General features: G+C 41.7%; 1 protein-coding gene across 1 annotated transcript; it reads right to left on the bottom strand.

Annotated features, from left to right (window-relative positions):
• Positions 1–371: 371 nt before the first annotated feature.
• On the bottom strand, positions 372–4,738 carry SMTNL1 (smoothelin like 1). The gene is made up of 5 exons (XM_053451189.1): positions 4,065–4,738; positions 3,315–3,470; positions 2,167–2,272; positions 1,078–1,229; positions 372–634 (listed from the first exon to the last, which is right to left on the bottom strand). The coding sequence occupies exons 1-5, from the start codon at positions 4,607–4,609 to the stop codon at positions 490–492; spliced, it is 1,104 nt and encodes a 367-aa protein (XP_053307164.1). The 5' UTR covers positions 4,610–4,738; the 3' UTR covers positions 372–489.
• Positions 4,739–17,741: the final 13,003 nt, after the last annotated feature.

Raw genomic sequence — 17,741 nt, 5'->3', positions numbered from 1 at the left:
AACAGCGCTGCTGCACCCTAGTCCCTAGGTCAGAATGCAATACTGCTGCAAGCAATGAATTATTTCTGCTAATTGTACAATCCAGCTGGTTGCAATGGTGATAAGACCACATTTCAAGATGTGCCCAAGATTCAATTTTGTGAAAACATGATATAATTTTATTAGATACACTATATGCACCATCAAGCCAACAAATAAACATGGTTTTTAATATTCATATGTGTACAATATATTTCTTGTGTATATGACTTTAAATTGTGCATTGGTAGTTTTTTTTTTAATAATGCATGTAATTTGTGCAAATGTCCTAATTTTTGCAAACACTGTTTTACTTATGTATGTTTATTTTTATATAAAATGTTGCTTGTGTTGATTGTAATTGTGTGTTTGCACATAATCACTGTGTGGTTTTATTATTTATGAACACAGGAACAGTGGCTTCTCACCTCTCATGCATACTTATTTGCACACTCAGAATCTATGGTTGGTTCATGCCTTTTTGGTTTTCACAAGGCCTTTAGCAACCAGGCTACGATATAGTTCTTGTACATATGTATAAACACACTTGGAGTCAGGGACCTTCATACGCACCATGTCTTCCACATCCAACAGAGGGGGACAATCAGCAAGGTTCCTGGAGGGAGAATTGTACAGTAAACATTGAAGCCCAGATTTATCAAGGCAATATTAGAAGCCATGGCTGCCACCATACATATTTAGGCACTACATTTGAACAGACCCCAATCGACTCATGATAGCTCTACTAAGTGTCCTATGTGTTTAAAAAAAAAAAAAAAAAAAAGGAGGATATACCTAATATGTTACAGCACATATATTTTTTTATCCAGACACACAAACTAGTATACGCTCTACACACACACTAACATTAAGAGCACATTGAAAGACTGAAGACAGCTCAGATCATTGTCAATTCATCTGTCATCATTGTAAGAATTATGAAATAATACTTAGAGAAATAATGAAAGTAGGATGCAGCAGTACAACTACAACAGGCTGATATATACATCTATCCCTGTCTTCAGTATCCCCATGCCCTTCTCCAGAAACCCCACTCACTCTGCAGTGTTGAATGCCAGCTGAAAGTTCTCTCTCCTTTTTTTCGGATCCAGAGAATCATAATCAAATGCATCAGGGAAGAAAGCATGCATTAGAGAGCAGAATGCAAGGCCATTGCTCCAGCTGCTGGAAAAATTCTGAATGTCTACACCCTAGGGGAAAGGAAGAGAGAAAAAACATTTAATACTAATAACTTAAAACACCTGTCTCATATAGCCTTTGTTTTAGATGTTTCTTTACTATTTACGACTGCATATTTCACAGACATGCCTTTTTGGCCTAGATTTCTGTCTTTTTCTGTAGATTTACCACCTTTTATAACCTAAATTATCTGCTGTTTATACATCATGCTACATGGTAGTATATAAATTTTAACAGGGCACGTGAAATAAGTACGGTATGTAACACTGGAGAGAGCTACAATGGATCAGATGTCTGTGTGTCGGTGTGAGTTGAGCTTGCCCTGAAATTAAGCCCTATAACATGTAATAATCTGTGGCTGATTATTAGGTGATAACATACAATTCAAAATGAAATGAATGCGCCTATTATCCTACAAATCCACGAGATTACATGTGGCTAGTTGCCAGTAGTGAGTTTTAGAGTGATCATGAGGATGGCATTGTTTGCAGAGGCTCTTTGTGTACTGGCTGCAGCAGATGTATTTTCATGATTTCCATCCAATATTAAACAAAGATTTGCATTGGTTGGGCTAATTTAACCATGTGTCGATAACAAATCTATGAAGACAGCATAATGAATAAATACTTGATTTACTCTCTAAGCCATCACAGGCATGGTCATTTGAGTATTTTCGCAAAGTGTTAGCAGATAAAAAAAAAAAAGCTACAATTTTCACTGCAACTCACTTAGCCAGTTTCTGCAGAGTGCCTATCAGCTGCATGGTTGATTGCCAAATTGATTCCTTATTTGAAACTCATTGCTTTAGAGATAAACAATTTACAGAGTGGTTCCGATTAATATGCCAGAGAGATAACCTGATAAGGTTTCTCATCCAGATTGCTCTTGCACTAGTGAAGAGAATACAACAAAATAAAAGCTCAGACAAAATATCAGACCCTTACTCACCTCATAGCCTTTTGTTTTTGCCCGGCACCACTCTAATAACATGTTCTTCACAGCACTTGCTCCACAGCTTGTCGATCTCTGCACACGGACACCTGATGTGCCCACCCTGTGAAACATCTGCATTAACAAAATTGTCTTAAAACCCATCACAGATTCTTTTCTGCAACCCACCCAGTGCCTCGCTGTATGTTATATTGTATTCATTTTTGACCTATGTTACAGAACTTTTATCCAGGACATATCATTGTTGGAGTCAGAGCTGGATTTCAAATAATATGCCAGTTATGAAAACAAGAAAGAACATATAACAAAATATTTACATAATTTTGGTGGATTCAGGCAGAGTAGTATGAACTATTGTGGAATAACCGAGTAGATGTCAGTGGAACATGGTTCTGGATGGTTACTGTTTCTATATAATGTGGATGTAGTGTGTAACAAGGAAAATGTTAGCTGAAGTAAATTAAAAGAGGAAGAGTAAGGTTGTTCAGTAAGGAAACGGAATAGTAGATTAGGGTTTTTTGTGAGTAGGTAATTTTTAAAAAAAAAAAATGTTAAAAAAATTGTGAAGGTTGTTAGTTTGAGTAAGGGTGGATTTCTCTCAGTAGTTAAAAGCTATGGGTAAGAATGAGGATGGAGCTCAGGGTGGAATAAGAATGTAAGGGATATGAAGGCTTGGAGGAATGATTGGTAAAGAGTGGCAGGTAGGTGCAAAACTACAAAGGGAAGTTTTCTTATGGTCACATGAACAAACCAAGGAATGATGAGGAGGCTATGAGAAGCAGAACTGCAATGTATTATTGTGTTATATAGAACATTGATGAAGCACAAGAAAGAATAGTGAAGAATGAGAAAGACAAAGAAGTTGATAAGTAACATGGATGCAAGGAAGGTGAGAAGCAGCCATTTTTTCTGGATGCTAACAGTGTAAATGGAGTTAATGGAGGATATTTAAGTAAGACAGACATATCTGTTTTATTCTACTAAACTGTTCATAGTTAAGTAAAGAGTAGTAACAAATCTCATTTATTCCCTCAGTATTATGCCACTTTTCCTTCTATGACTACTATTTCTTACACATTACACTGGCTTGTTTCTTACTGCATCCTAGCAAAATTCATTTTTTTTTTCACAATTTTGTCTCTTACCCCCCAAATTTCTCTGCAATGTCTTTTCTTGTAGCCCTTCCATATGACTTAGGCATAGTTTTAGAACGAGGTAGATCTTGTTTTCGCTCTGGATGTTCCTTTTCCTTAGAAGGTGCTTTAGCTGGTGGCGGAATCTTGGCTTTTGTAGCACTCTCACTAGAAGACATTGAAATCTTTATTCTCTCATAACCAATGTGATCTGCTCTGACATAGGTTCTGTGAGTACCAAATGTTTGAGTTAGCACAATACATTTGTAAAGTTGGTACTTCAGTAAACGCTTAAATTTGCAACAGAACAGAACATATAGAATGGTACTTTGGCAGTAGGAGGTTGCAAAACATTATTTGTATAGGACAATTCTTGGGCAGTCTGTTGGTTTCCATGGTGATTTCTCCACAACTGGTGTTTTTCTTAGGACAGAGGTTAATACAGTAAGGAGATTTAAATATGCATGGTAGAGGTATATGACTATCCTGAATTAAGATTCTAGTCTCCACAGGAGGAAAAACAGACTAGATGAGCTTATGGTTCTTATCTGCTGTCAAATTCTATGTCTAGGTTTAACAACAGTGTTGTGGTCTGTTGGTCATTAGGGCCCTCCTAACCTTTTGTTTCTGTAAGTTTAGATTGCTATGTGAAACACTACTTGTTATGTCCTGTTTGCCCATTGTTCAGAAATACTGAAAATTATGGCACTACATAAATGAAGAATAATAAGAATGTTGAATTTGACCCATGTGTTGAGTTACCTAGTTGTTTCTTCGCTGGGGCTCTTGCTTGTTGTGCTGTCATCTGAAATCTGTTCTCCTTCAGCTTGAAGTAACTGATCTTCTCTCTTAGTTTCATCGTCTTTGCAAACAGTGTTGTCTTCTGCCTCTTTTGCCTTCTGGCTAATATCTGTATCTTCGGGAGTCTCTTTGCTATTTGTGGATGTCTCATCATCTTCTGTCTTTTCCATTTCTTCTGTATCTTTGTTTGAGTTTATTTCTGCTGTCTCTGTGTTTGATACCATTGTTTCCTTAACATCTGAAGTAGTCTCTTCCTTGGTATCAACAGTGCTATTATCTTCATTACCAACTTGTCCCTCTCCCTTAGCATCTAGTGTTTTCTTATCTTGACCAACAGCTTCTGAGTCTTCATGAGCTAAACTATCTGCCTTATTTTTTAATGGCATCTCTTGACTGGGGACTACTTCTTTAATGTCATCAGCGCTGTCCTTCTCATTGGAAAGTAAGACATTCTCCTGGTCTTTTAAGCCATCCCCTGTTAGGAGGCGAGACTGCTCCTCCACCATGGTACAATCTAAAAACTGCTTTTGTGAGGAGACACCTCTGACAATTGCTGGTCAGTCCCTGCAGTGTCTTGTCTCCTACCTTCTTTCCTGCTTATCATTCAGTGGGGTTGGAGACTATTTTTATTCAGGATTAGCTGGTATTATGCATCCTCCTTGGTTACCCCACCCCCTCACAGCTGTCACCTTGATACTCCGTCCATGGAAATCTAAAAACAGTCCTGTGTTATGTCACTTGTCACTGTCCCTATGACTGTCCAAGTGCCACAAACCCTTTACTGCTTCAGTCACAGCTGTTAAAAACCATGTGTGCTGCTTGACTTGCTTTTAGTATTCTTATATTTTTTTTTTTTTACCAGTGGTTACAACATCTATATCTACAGTACTGGGATGTTAAACAGATTTAAATTTGTCATGTCCTTAATCATTTAATTAATTTGTACATTTTAATACATTATCTGGATAAAGAGGTGCAGACTTTATGGGTTTTGTGTATATCACAAACAATCTGCCTATTTAAGTCTATATTCTCTTTCTTCCATCATGTAAACTATTCACAATGGTTGTGCAAAAAAGATACATTGCACTTAAATTGTTTAAGTGTTACCATGGACAGACTACAAAACACATCTATGCCTTAGCCCATTCCCCTAAAATGACATAAAATATATGTGAAAACTTCAGAACATTCTGCAGCTAAATATTTGATACCATGTTGGCTTGCACAGTACTGTCAAGAGTCGCATTTGTGTTTTGGCTAAGGAAGCCATGTCATCCTTGGATGAAGGGTCACTTTATTTAAATTGATACTGGTAACTCGAGAAGTTCTAGGCAAATTGCCTGATGGGGAATCCATCCTTGTCACTGTTTGATGGAGAAGTAAATCCACCGTGGAATCTAGGGGAGGGAGCTGGAGGGCTGTTCATGTAGGATATGGCGATTCTGCATGTTAGAGAATCAAGTGTGTGACCGAGAGGAAATCCCTTGGATAGAGTAACAGAGACAACTCAAGGAAACATCAATTGTGGTTGATCAAGGAATATGGGAGAATACATGAAGTAAGGTGGAAAGTTTGAAACGTATCTATGAAACATGAAATATCGGTATTATTATTATAGGTCGTTAAAATTACACATGCAAATTGATGGCAGATACCTAGTCTGCCTGTTATCCCTGTTGTAAAGACTCAATCTTATTCAGGTCTGATCTCAATTTTATGATAACCATATGCCTACCTCATGCATGTTTGGATGGCTGCTCTGCGTATCTGCCACCCCCTCAGTAAAGGAATACTTGCATTACATTTAAGCCCCCAAACCTCTTGATTTGGATTAAGACCCCCTCCTCCTGAAATAAACCATAATTTGTTGAATACTTTTATTAAGGAGCAACTACAGATGACTACAGAGCTACTAGGTCCTAAAAAGATCTGCGTTAAAGTCCAATAATAACTGTGGGATGCAATTCTTTAATTCCTGCAAGTAAAAATCAAGCTATCATAGGACTTACTCACTGAGCCATATATACCATTACCCAGCTACTTTTCAACTTACTTGCATGCTTCTGGCCTTCCTCCTAGTATAAAAGCAGTATCACTTGTATTTGCGGTGTTCTGTACAGATAGATGGGACAGTGAAATATGCCCTCCCTACAGATTGCTTACATTAACACCCGCTAAGTTGTTTCTTCATGCAGTTTGCACGTGGGCTGCTATGCTTCTACACTGATGGGTAGTATAACATTTTACATAAAGCAACTGGGTGCAGGACAGGTAGGAAGCTGGGTCCAGTTTTGTCCTGTACAAAGGATGCCCCTGATTTTATGTACCGGTATTTAAATGTTTGTATCAAATCCATTCTCTTCTGTCTTCTAGCTATGCATATTGACATCCATTAGTCTTCCTTGATTTTTTTTTTATCTTGCAAGCCATTTACTTTTTTAGGAGCCATTTTCTGAACTCTCTACTGAATGCCTTTATGTTTCTGGAGATGGGGGCTCCATAACTGTACACTTTAATACTCTAGGCGAGTTCTGACCAGAGATCTGTAATAATATATTTTATTAAAACTTGCAAGGAGCTTTCAGTGAGGTGACATTTTTATGGGGCTTATCTGCCGGTAGCACATAAGCAGCGGAAACGACCTCTGAACTCAATAATCTGATTAACCAATCAATAATGCATAGAGTATTGGTTAATCAAACTGTGCATGTACAGCTCCAACCCTGGTCAATATTAGTTTCCTTTGGTTATGCTGACCACAAATATAGTTAGAAAACTCTATAAAAGCAAACACAGGCCACTTCATAAGGAATACACTAAAAATGCTTTGCAGGGCTGGCCTGGCCGAGTGACCTAGATTTACTGTGGCTTGAAAAACAAATTTAGCATAGAAACTTCAGAAAATTAACCATGCAAACTGGTTGTTTGTGTCCATCACAAAGTAGTATTCACAGGCTTCGGGCAAAGCTTACAAAGGAAGCACAGCATGCCATGTCATCTTTTTGGAAACTCTGGAAATACTAGTCAGAGCATATCCATACTATACTTTATTCTACTTAATGCCCATGAGCAGATGTCTAATTGCTTAGGAAAAAAAAGTTAGCAGCCCAAAACATAGGTAAAACTGCCTGGAGCCAATTGTCTGTAGCAGTTTTTCAGCTCAACATTGACCATACTTAATAGAATCCCTTTCTCAACTTAGAACACACGTTTACACAAGCACTGACCTTGAAAAATATGATTGTCGTAATTTTAGTCTTTGTTGATGGCAAAAATTACCTGACCTTCATAGTTCTACGGTCTGTTTAGCTCTATTACTATTACTAACTTTTGGAATATCTCCTTCATAGGTGCACGTGTATATAGGTTACATTCTAAAACAGAAATCTGAATTTGCATTTATTCAAAGTATTATTATGGATGTGGCTTCGTTCGTAGAAAATGCTGATATTCTATCAGCTGTTACCTGGCAAAAACACCATCACAACCTGTTGTAAAGAGGATGCAGCAACTGCCATTCATAAATCTGTAAAGCCCGGAGGTCAACTGAAAACTGTAAACAAAAATTTGGAGCAATGTGACTTTAAAATATCCATTTTGCCTCTCCTGCTCTTTCAAAAGTAAACAAACAAAACAAATCACAGTCATCATATGAACCCTAAGTAGGCTGCGATGTTTTTTTTTCTGAGACTAATTCTCACAGAGACTTGCCTGCTGCGGTATTCTGACTGTAAACCTGATCGATATCCCAATTGTTAAATGCATAAAGAAGTCGGCAATGTCTATGGTGAAAAGCATGTTTTACAATCTAGTATGCACCATTTGTGCATTGTATCATTTGTTTCTTTGATTTTGACCTAAAAAAAAAAAATCAAAAACAGTTCAAAGTTCATGTTGTCAGTGGAGCAAAAGGGTCAACTTGCATACCAACACATGGCCAACAATTTGCAAGTATGGTTTCTGTCACAGTTAAAAAAAAAAAATTCAATCTTGAAATGTATAATTTGAGATTTTTCAAAAATATTGTTCAACAACAGTATTACACATTATGTTAAGGCTGAGGTCATCAAAAACTTTACATTGCCAGGTGCAAGAATGATCTTAATTTAACCACAGCACTTCCCCAATTTAGAGCTAAAACAGACTTTTGTTTTCAATCCACTAGCTGCCACAAGAGTTTAATTTCACCCAGTGGACAAAATATAAGTGCTGGGTCAAATGTTATATTTTTTTGCATTCAATGATTCATGAAACATATTACCAGAGAAATGCTGTTTGGGGAACTGAATTTTAAAAAGTGTTAGGCAAAATATAACAGTAAAAAAAATGTTGGACTACTTGGACAATCCATAATTACAAGGTGGACCAGATAGATACAACTATATATATATATATATATATATATATATATATATATATATATATATATATGTTTCTATTGGCCAGGTACTCTACACTTCACACCATCCACATGATATTTTCGCTCTTTTTCTTACCCATGTTTCTAATACTATGTATAATCTATTTTGGTTTACTTATTCTCGGTTTCTGTTAAAATCCCTATATAATACAGAATGTCACTATACGAATAAGTTACACAAGAATGGAAAAACTACGAGATGAAATACTACAATGCTTATTGTACAAATCAGTGCAAACACTGTTTTAAGCTTCTGAAATGGCTTGTGTATTTATTACGAAGTGCTTTGTATAAATCCATGCGTTCAATTTCTGAAAATTCAATTAAAAGAAGTTAGTAAAGTTACCTGCCTCAGTAATGGATAATCCACACTGGAACATGACATGCCTAATGCTCCCAGTGCTTTACTTTATAATCTGACATTACTAACACAACCTCTTTGGATCACACAGTTGTGTTATAAAAGGAAGCCACCTATGGGTCATATTGTAACACTGCATCTGATGGAGCCACTCATAGTTGCAGAGAGGAAGAAATGGTCAGAAGCAGGCAAGTTTGTGTTCCACTGCCCCTCTGTTTTTTTTTTCTGTTCCAGCCACCGAGGACCACACAGAATATGTCCCACAAGGGCACACCTCCCAACATGTCTGGTGTCCAAAGCTGGTGACGTTTTTTTGGGGTATGGCTGGAGGAAGAGAGGGTGAGGTTGTAGGTTTAGAGGCAGGTCTAGAGGTTACAGCACAAACCTCCATTGATTTTACAGCTCCCTGACCGTTCAGGGACAGTGCCCAAAAATCAAGACAGCATCTCACTTCAAAAATATGCCTAATATGGTTGCTTGATTGGTAACCATCCAGTTTGTAAAATAAATGTGGACACATGTTAACAGCTGCTTTATTGTAAGGCCAGCTGGCATGCTGGTTGAAAAAGCCTGCCACAGGAAGTTCTGGAATTCTCCCTTGTGTAAATGTAACCAACACTTGCACTGAGTGACATTGGTTAATCTGCCAGTGATGCTGGCTCCTGCTGACAGACACTTTCATAATTACATATAAAAAGTGATTCTGGTGCTATGGTCCAATCAGCCGAAGCATACCATTGGTCGCTATGATGACAAGACTGCTTTTCAAACTGCACCAGAAGCACTTTTTTATGTCTAATGCCCATAGAGACTTTTAGCTCTTGGTAGTTTGACTTGATTTTTGTTGTGTAATCTTGAGTCCAGATTCTTCTTAAGAACATCATCTATGGGCTGAAGCTCTCTATGACTATTACCCACTTGGACCTAATAGGCTGTTTGGCAGTTGTTAAACCATTGCCTTTCATCATGAATTGTTTAACCAGGCTTCTGTGTATTTCCCTTGGACCTTTTTGTTTCAACAGTAGCATAGTAGTAAGTTAAAAAGTAAGCAATTTGCAATTTTTCAGCAATACATAGGTTCCATGTGGGACATTGTTTGCCTTTTTTTGAGAATATGCAGTTTCTCCATGGGATGTAAGCTCGTTTGAGGAGGCTTCTCCTTTTTATTATGCATTTTTTTTTTAGGTTATGTAGTATTTGTTTTGTAGTGTTTATCCACTGTGCAGCCTTGCGCTGCAGAACTGCAGGGATCTGGATCTTATAGTCTTAGTCTTATAGTCTGTCAGGGTCCGGGTCCCGGACCCCAACGTAGCCACTCACCCGAATACCCGTTAGCCGCGGGTATTGGATCCCGCGACGCTTCTCTTCCCTTCTCGGCAGCCGGTGTGTCTGTCTCTAGAGGCGCGCGCCTCCAACAAGCTTTATGCGTCCCCGAGTGGAGACGCCGGGGAACGCGCCTGGATGACGTCACGCTCGGGGGCGGAGTATGCCCAGAGCGGCAAGTTTAAAACCAAGCACTGAGCAAAGCTCAGTGCTCAGTTATTGTGCCGTGCATTGCGTTTCTAGCTACTATTTGTTGATCTCCTGTGTACCGACCCTGGTCTACTTAACGGCTCTCCTGATCTCCTGTGTACCGACCCTGGTCTACTTAACGGCTCTCCTGATCTCCTGTGTACCGACCCTGGTCTACTTAACGGCTCTCCTGATCTCCTGTGTACCGACCCTGGTCTACTTAACGGCTCTCCTGATCTCCTGTGTACCGACCCTGGTCTACTTAACGGCTCTCCTGATCTCCTGTGAACCTGACCCCGGCTCTGTATACAGACTCTGCTATTTTCAGTACCTGTGGTTTTTTCACCTGGCGTATTCTACCTGCATACTGGACTCCTCTCTCTCCTCAATCCTTACATAATAACTGAGCCTACAATGGAGCCCGCAGGTTTTCCTGATGCCATTTCTACTCTGTCCCAACAATTGGCTACTATGAATCAGTCTTTTCAAGAACTCCAGGCAAGTCATAACCAATTACATCAGCAGGTGCATACGCTCCAAGCACAGCTTAATGCTCCCGCTGAACCAGCCATGGCTCCCCAGGCACCTACCCTGGAGGGAGCCTCGGCCCTCGAACCTCAAGTTCCCCTTCCGGAAAGATTCTCAGGGGACCGAAATAAATATCGTCCCTTCATTACGTCATGCCAGATTGTATTCAATTTAAAGCCGAGAACATATACCACGGACTATGTGAAGATTCATACGGTAATCTCTCTTTTGTCCGATGAGCCTCAGTTATGGGCTCACCATCTTCTCCATAGCAGCAGTCCACTTCTCGACTCCTGGGCTTCCTTCCGGCAGGCTCTTGATACCCTTTATGATGATCCATACAGGATAACCTCAGCAACTACTACATTAAGGGCTCTCAAGCAAGGAAGACGACCTGTAGAGGACTATATTACAGAGTTTAGACGTCTAGCCCTTGAGTCCACATGGAACGAACCGGCTCTGCACGATCAATTCCGTTGGGGTCTATCTGAGATGGTCAAGGACGAACTTGCTCGTACCTCTATTCCTCCTGGATTGGAGGATTTCATTAAACTCGTCACCATGATCGATCGCCGTCTCAGAGAGAGAAGGCTGGAGCGTGGATCTTCTACCACCACCTGGCCTCCGGCTCAGACCTCTACAGCAGGTCCTCCACTCCCTCCAGAAGAGCCTATGCAGATAGGCATTGTCCGAGGACCTTTGCCTCCTGCCGAGATTGAGCGACGTAGATCGTTGGGACTTTGTCTTTATTGTGGTAGAGCAGGCCACGTATACAAGGATTGCAGATCTCATGCTCGTTCCTCCAAGGGTAAGAAACCTACCACTCTCATGCATGTCACTACTACGAAACTATCTAGCTGCTCGTCTCATCTCTCTCTCCCTGTATCTCTTCAGTGGAATAAGAGGTCTGTGAACCTTCCGGCGATGGTGGATTCCGGAGCTAGTGGCAACTTTATGGATTACAAAGTTGTACAGGCACTCTCCATACCGACTCGCCAAAAGAAACATCCCATCTCCATTCAGCTGGTCGATGGCAGCCCACTGAAGACCGGTCCTATTGTTCGGGAGACCATTACCTTGCTACTTCGAATTGGAGAGAGACATTTTGAGACTATTTGTTTTGATGTTGTCCCTTCACCCATATCACCTGTTATTCTTGGTCTTCCATGGCTAAGAACCCACAACCCCTTGATTGATTGGGAGTCAGGGGTTTTTCGTTTTTCATCTACTCACTGTAATAAAACTTGTTTGAGGAACACTGCAGTATGTCTCACGCACCCTTCTTCTTCTCCGCAAGAGATACCACTGCCTTATAAATGCTTCCAGGATGTTTTTGAAAAAAAGGGGGCAGATAAACTTCCTCCGTCGCGACCCTACGATTGTCCCATAGAGATTTACCCGGGAGCAGCCATTCCGTTTGGTCGTATATATCCCTTGTCGGAACCCGAGCTCAAGGTGTTAAAAGAATACATTGATGACAATCTAACCAAAGGGTTTATTCGACCTTCTACTTCCCCTGCAGGAGCAGGAATATTCTTTGTCCACAAAAAAGATGGAGGACTTCGGCCTTGTATTGACTACCGAGAGCTAAATAATATCACAGTGAAAAATAGATACCCTCTACCCCTCATCCCAGAACTACTTGAGCACGTGAGAGGAGCCACAATATTCACCAAAATAGACTTACGGGGGGCCTACAATTTGGTGAGAATCCGCAAGGGGGATGAATGGAAAACTGCTTTCAGATGTCGTTATGGACACTTCGAATACCTTGTGATGCCATTTGGATTGTGTAACGCTCCTGCTACATTCCAACATTTCATCAATTATATTTTTCATGACATCCCGGATCAATTTGTGATAGTATATTTAGATGACATTTTAGTTTTTTCCCCATCCCTTGAGACCCACCGGAGACACGTATTTCAAGTACTTACAAGGCTGAGACAAAACGGATTATACGCTAAGTTTGAGAAATGCACGTTCGAGGTCCAAACAATTGAATTTTTGGGCTACATCCTTTCACCCACCAATATCCAAATGGATCCTAAGAAGGTTCAAGCTATTTTGCATTGGCCGCCTCCTACCGATCGGAAGGGGGTTCAAAGATTTGTCGGGTTTGCCAACTACTACCGGAAGTTTATCCGAGGCTTCTCTAAAGTGGTTCAACCCATCACTGCCCTCACCTCCAAGAATGCAAGATTCCTATGGACAGATGCCGCACAGAAAGCTTTCGACGATCTTAAAAGTAAATTTATTTCAGCGCCTATCCTCCAGATGCCAGACCCTCAATGCCCTTATACTCTGGAGGTGGACGCCTCCGACACTGCTGTTGGTGCCATATTATCCCAACGACAAGAAGCAGACGGACAACTGCACCCAGTCGCTTATTTCTCCAGGTCTCTCTCTCCAGCCGAACGAAATTATTGTGTAGGAGAACGGGAGTTATTAGCCATCAAACTAGCCCTGGAGGAATGGCGCCATCTCCTGGAGGGTGCACTGTACCCCGTCACGGTATTCTCTGATCATAAGAATTTGGAATACCTACGCTCCGCTAGACGCCTTCAACCTCGATTGGCAAGGTGGTCCTTGTTTTTCACTCGTTTCCAACTCCATATTACTTACCGTCCTGGGTCTCAAAACACTAAAGCTGATTCCCTTTCCCGTATGTATGAAGCTCCAGTTCCTCATCCTCCGGATTCTGACACAGTGTTATCCCCCACACATTTTATTGCAGTCACACGCACAATTTGGGACTCAGTCCGACATTTCTCTGCAAGAAATCACCCTGTTAATATCCCAGGATTACAACATCGTCAAGGTCTCTACTACCATCAAGACCTCATCTATGTTCCAAAGGAGGTTCGTCTTCAGATCATGCAAGCCTTTCACGACACACCTATAGCGGGACATGGAGGAATCACACAGACTCAGGATCTCATTCAACGTACTTTTTGGTGGCCAACATTAAGAGAGGATGTAAAAGCATTTGTTTCTTCCTGCCCTACATGCGCTCGCGCTAAAGAGCTAGCCATACGACCTGCAGGTCTTCTGCAACCCCTTCCAGTACCCCTAAAGCCATGGACTAACATATCTATGGACTTTATCACTGATCTCCCTCCGTCCAAACGTCTGACTACATTACTGGTGGTAGTGGACCGTTTTACAAAAATGGCTCATTTCATTCCATACGAACACCTTCCTTCAGCCACGGAGACAGCTACCCTGTTCATTAAAGAGATTTTTCGTTTTGCATGGATTACCTAATGACATTGTGTCAGATCGCGGTTCACAATTTACTTCTCATTTTTGGAAGGCATTCTGTGAGCAACTTCACATCCAACGTTTCCTGTCCTCGGCCTTTCACCCCCAAACTAATGGCCAGACCGAACGAACTAACCAGACACTCGAACAGTATCTTCGGTGTTACACTACTTACCTGCAGGACGACTGGTCCCAGTATTTGCCCCTGGCTGAATTTGCATACAATAATCATATACATCGATCCATCAACATGTCACCGTTTTTTTGCCAGCTTTGGATATCATCCTTCCATGCTACCCGGAGGACCTATATCTAGCCAGGTTCCTTCCGTTTCTGAACATGTACATAAGCTTACCACGAATTATCTGCTCTTGCGCGACACCCTGACCAAGGCACAGTATCGCTACAAGCATTTCGCAGATCGCCATCGTAGTACTGCTCCATTGTACCATCCGGGTGACAAAGTCTGGCTCTCCACAAGGAACCTCAAACTCACATGTCCTACGAAGAAGTTGGGTCCCCGGTATATCGGGCCTTTTACCATTCTACGTCTTGTCTCCTCTTCAGCGGTGAAGTTAAAATTACCTGAATCTATATCCGTTCATCCGGTATTTCATGTCTCCCTGATCAAACCTTGGAGGTCCAATCCGTTTCCAGGACGACACCCTACTCCACCTCCTCCTGTACTAGTCAATGACGCCACTGAATATGAGGTGGAGGAGATTTTGGATTCCAGGTATCACCGTAACAAACTACAATATTTAATCCGATGGAAGGGATATGCCCCAGATGAGGATTCCTGGGAGCCTGCTCACACGGTACACGCCCCAGATCTACTTTCTTTGTTTCATCGTCGCCATCCAGAACGACCAGGTCCTGAGAGAGGCCGGAGGTCTCTCCTTAGGAGGGGGAACTGTCAGGGTCCGGGTCCCGGACCCCAACGTAGCCACTCACCCGAATACCCGTTAGCCGCGGGTATTGGATCCCGCGACGCTTCTCTTCCCTTCTCGGCAGCCGGTGTGTCTGTCTCTAGAGGCGCGCGCGCCTCCAACAAGCTTTATGCGTCCCCGAGTGGAGACGCCGGGGAACGCGCCTGGATGACGTCACGCTCGGGGGCGGAGTATGCCCAGAGCGGCAAGTTTAAAACCAAGCACTGACCAAAGCTCAGTGCTCAGTTATTGTGCCGTGCATTGCGTTTCTAGCTACTATTTGTTGATCTCCTGTGTACCGACCCTGGTCTACTTAACGGCTCTCCTGTGTACCGACCCTGGTCTACTTAACGGCTCTCCTGATCTCCTGTGTACCGACCCTGGTCTACTTAACGGCTCTCCTGATCTCCTGTGTACCGACCCTGGTCTACTTAACGGCTCTCCTGATCTCCTGTGTACCGACCCTGGTCTACTTAACGGCTCTCCTGATCTCCTGTGAACCTGACCCCGGCTCTGTATACAGACTCTGCTATTTTCAGTACCTGTGGTTTTTTCACCTGGCGTATTCTACCTGCATACTGGACTCCTCTCTCTCTCCTCAATCCTTACATAGTCAGACCCCGAATGACCCAGAATATAAAACGAGGTGAATTTATCAGAGCATTTGCTCTGAAAAAACCTTGTCTTATATTAGAGCAAATACAGTAGATATGATTTGTTTAGCTTAGCTACTTCATGTAGTTAAAACATGAAATGAGAATTGTTATAAACAAATAATTATAGTTATGCGTCCCCGAGTGGAGACGCCGGGGAACGCGCCTGGATGACGTCCCGCTCGGGGGCGGAGTATGCCCAGAGCGGCAAGTTTAAAACCAAGCACTGAGCAAAGCTCAGTGCTCAGTTATTGTGCCGTGCATTGCGTTTCTAGCTACTATTTGTTGATCTCCTGTGTACCGACCCTGGTCTACTTAACGGCTCTCCTGATCTCCTGTGTACCGACCCTGGTCTACTTAACGGCTCTCCTGATCTCCTGTGAACCTGACCCCGGCTCTGTATACAGACTCTGCTATTTTCAGTACCTGTGGTTTTTTCACCTGGCGTATTCTACCTGCATACTGGACTCCTCTCTCTCTCCTCAATCCTTACATAGTCAGACCCCGAATGACCCAGAATATAAAACGAGGTGAATTTATCAGAGCATTTGCTCTGAAAAAACCTTGTCTTATATTAGAGCAAATACAGTAGATATGATTTGTTTAGCTTAGCTACTTCATGTAGTTAAAACATGAAATGAGAATTGTTATAAACAAATAATTATACATAATGTATGCAAAGTTATGCGACAGCATAAAAATAATAATGAAGAATATTTTTTTTTTAATCTGTGTGACTTTTTCAAAGATATTGACTTCAAAAGTAATAAGCTCTGCACGTTGGAATCTTCATGAAACAGGTTTTCATGGCAGAGCAGGTGGACACACGCTGAAGATCACTATGCACAATGCCAAGCGTTGGCTGGAGGACACCCCTACTGGACTCTGGAGCAGTGGAAACTTGACAGACAAATATGGGCTTACTTACAGGAATGCATAGCGCCTACTGTAGAGTTTGGTGGAGGAGGGATACTGGACTGGGGCTGTTTTTCAGGGTTTTGGCTATGCCCCTTCATTCTAGTGAAGGTAAATGCTAATGCAACATCAAACACAGACCAGTTTGGGGAAGGCTCTTTTCCGCTTCCTTTTCAGTTTGATGAGTTTGGTGCATAAGAACTTAAGTGGCCTTCACAGAGGCCTGACTCCAACCCAACTGAACACCTTAGGGATGGATTGGAATGCTGATTGTGATGGCAGAGGAGGCCCCTGCAGGCGACCAATAGAGTTGCTTGTACGGACATTTGAAATCCTGGCCCTAAAGCTGCTGCGTAGTGCATACCGTGTTAACCCCGTATTAACCCCTCCTACAAAAAAACGGCAAAAAATGATCATGAAGAATGTACACGAATATTCGCCCAAACCGAACACAGGAACGGGCAAATATTTGTGGAATGCGAAGATTTTTCTTTCACGAAGACGAACGCGATGAGTTGGCCGGCGCCCAAGTCTACTAATTATACATATAATTGCAGCCACCGCAATCAGTGACACACTAGATTTATAGGGTGAAGATGGCAGGGTATAGAAATGATGGTGAGGAGGAATATGATGATAAGGTTATGAATATGGTAGTTGTGGGTAAATAATTGTGGTTTGGTATTGGAATGATTTAGGGGTATGACTATGGTCAGGGGCAGCTCTACACTAACACATACATTAACCATACATACATATATAGTCACACCACTCTAGCATCAAACACCTACATACACAAATCCACTCTAACATCATGCACTAACACATACACCCACAATGTACGTGCACAGTCTAAAACCATAAACATGCATACACTCTAACAATATAAACGTACATACTTACATACACATTCACTCTCTCTGATAATCAACGCAACTGCCACATGTCCATACCTGGGCACTCCAGGTGAAGCACCGGTTCTCTGAGTCAACACCTGAATTCCCAGTTGGCCCTGGGTGGGCCCTTTCTAAAAGCAGCATACATAGATACACT

This window comes from Spea bombifrons, chromosome 11 (assembly GCF_027358695.1).
Source record: "Spea bombifrons isolate aSpeBom1 chromosome 11, aSpeBom1.2.pri, whole genome shotgun sequence".
Classification (NCBI taxonomy): Eukaryota; Metazoa; Chordata; class Amphibia; order Anura; family Pelobatidae; genus Spea; species Spea bombifrons.
The sequence above is the reverse complement of the archived record's forward strand: the minus strand, read 5'-3'. Positions and strand labels throughout refer to the sequence as shown.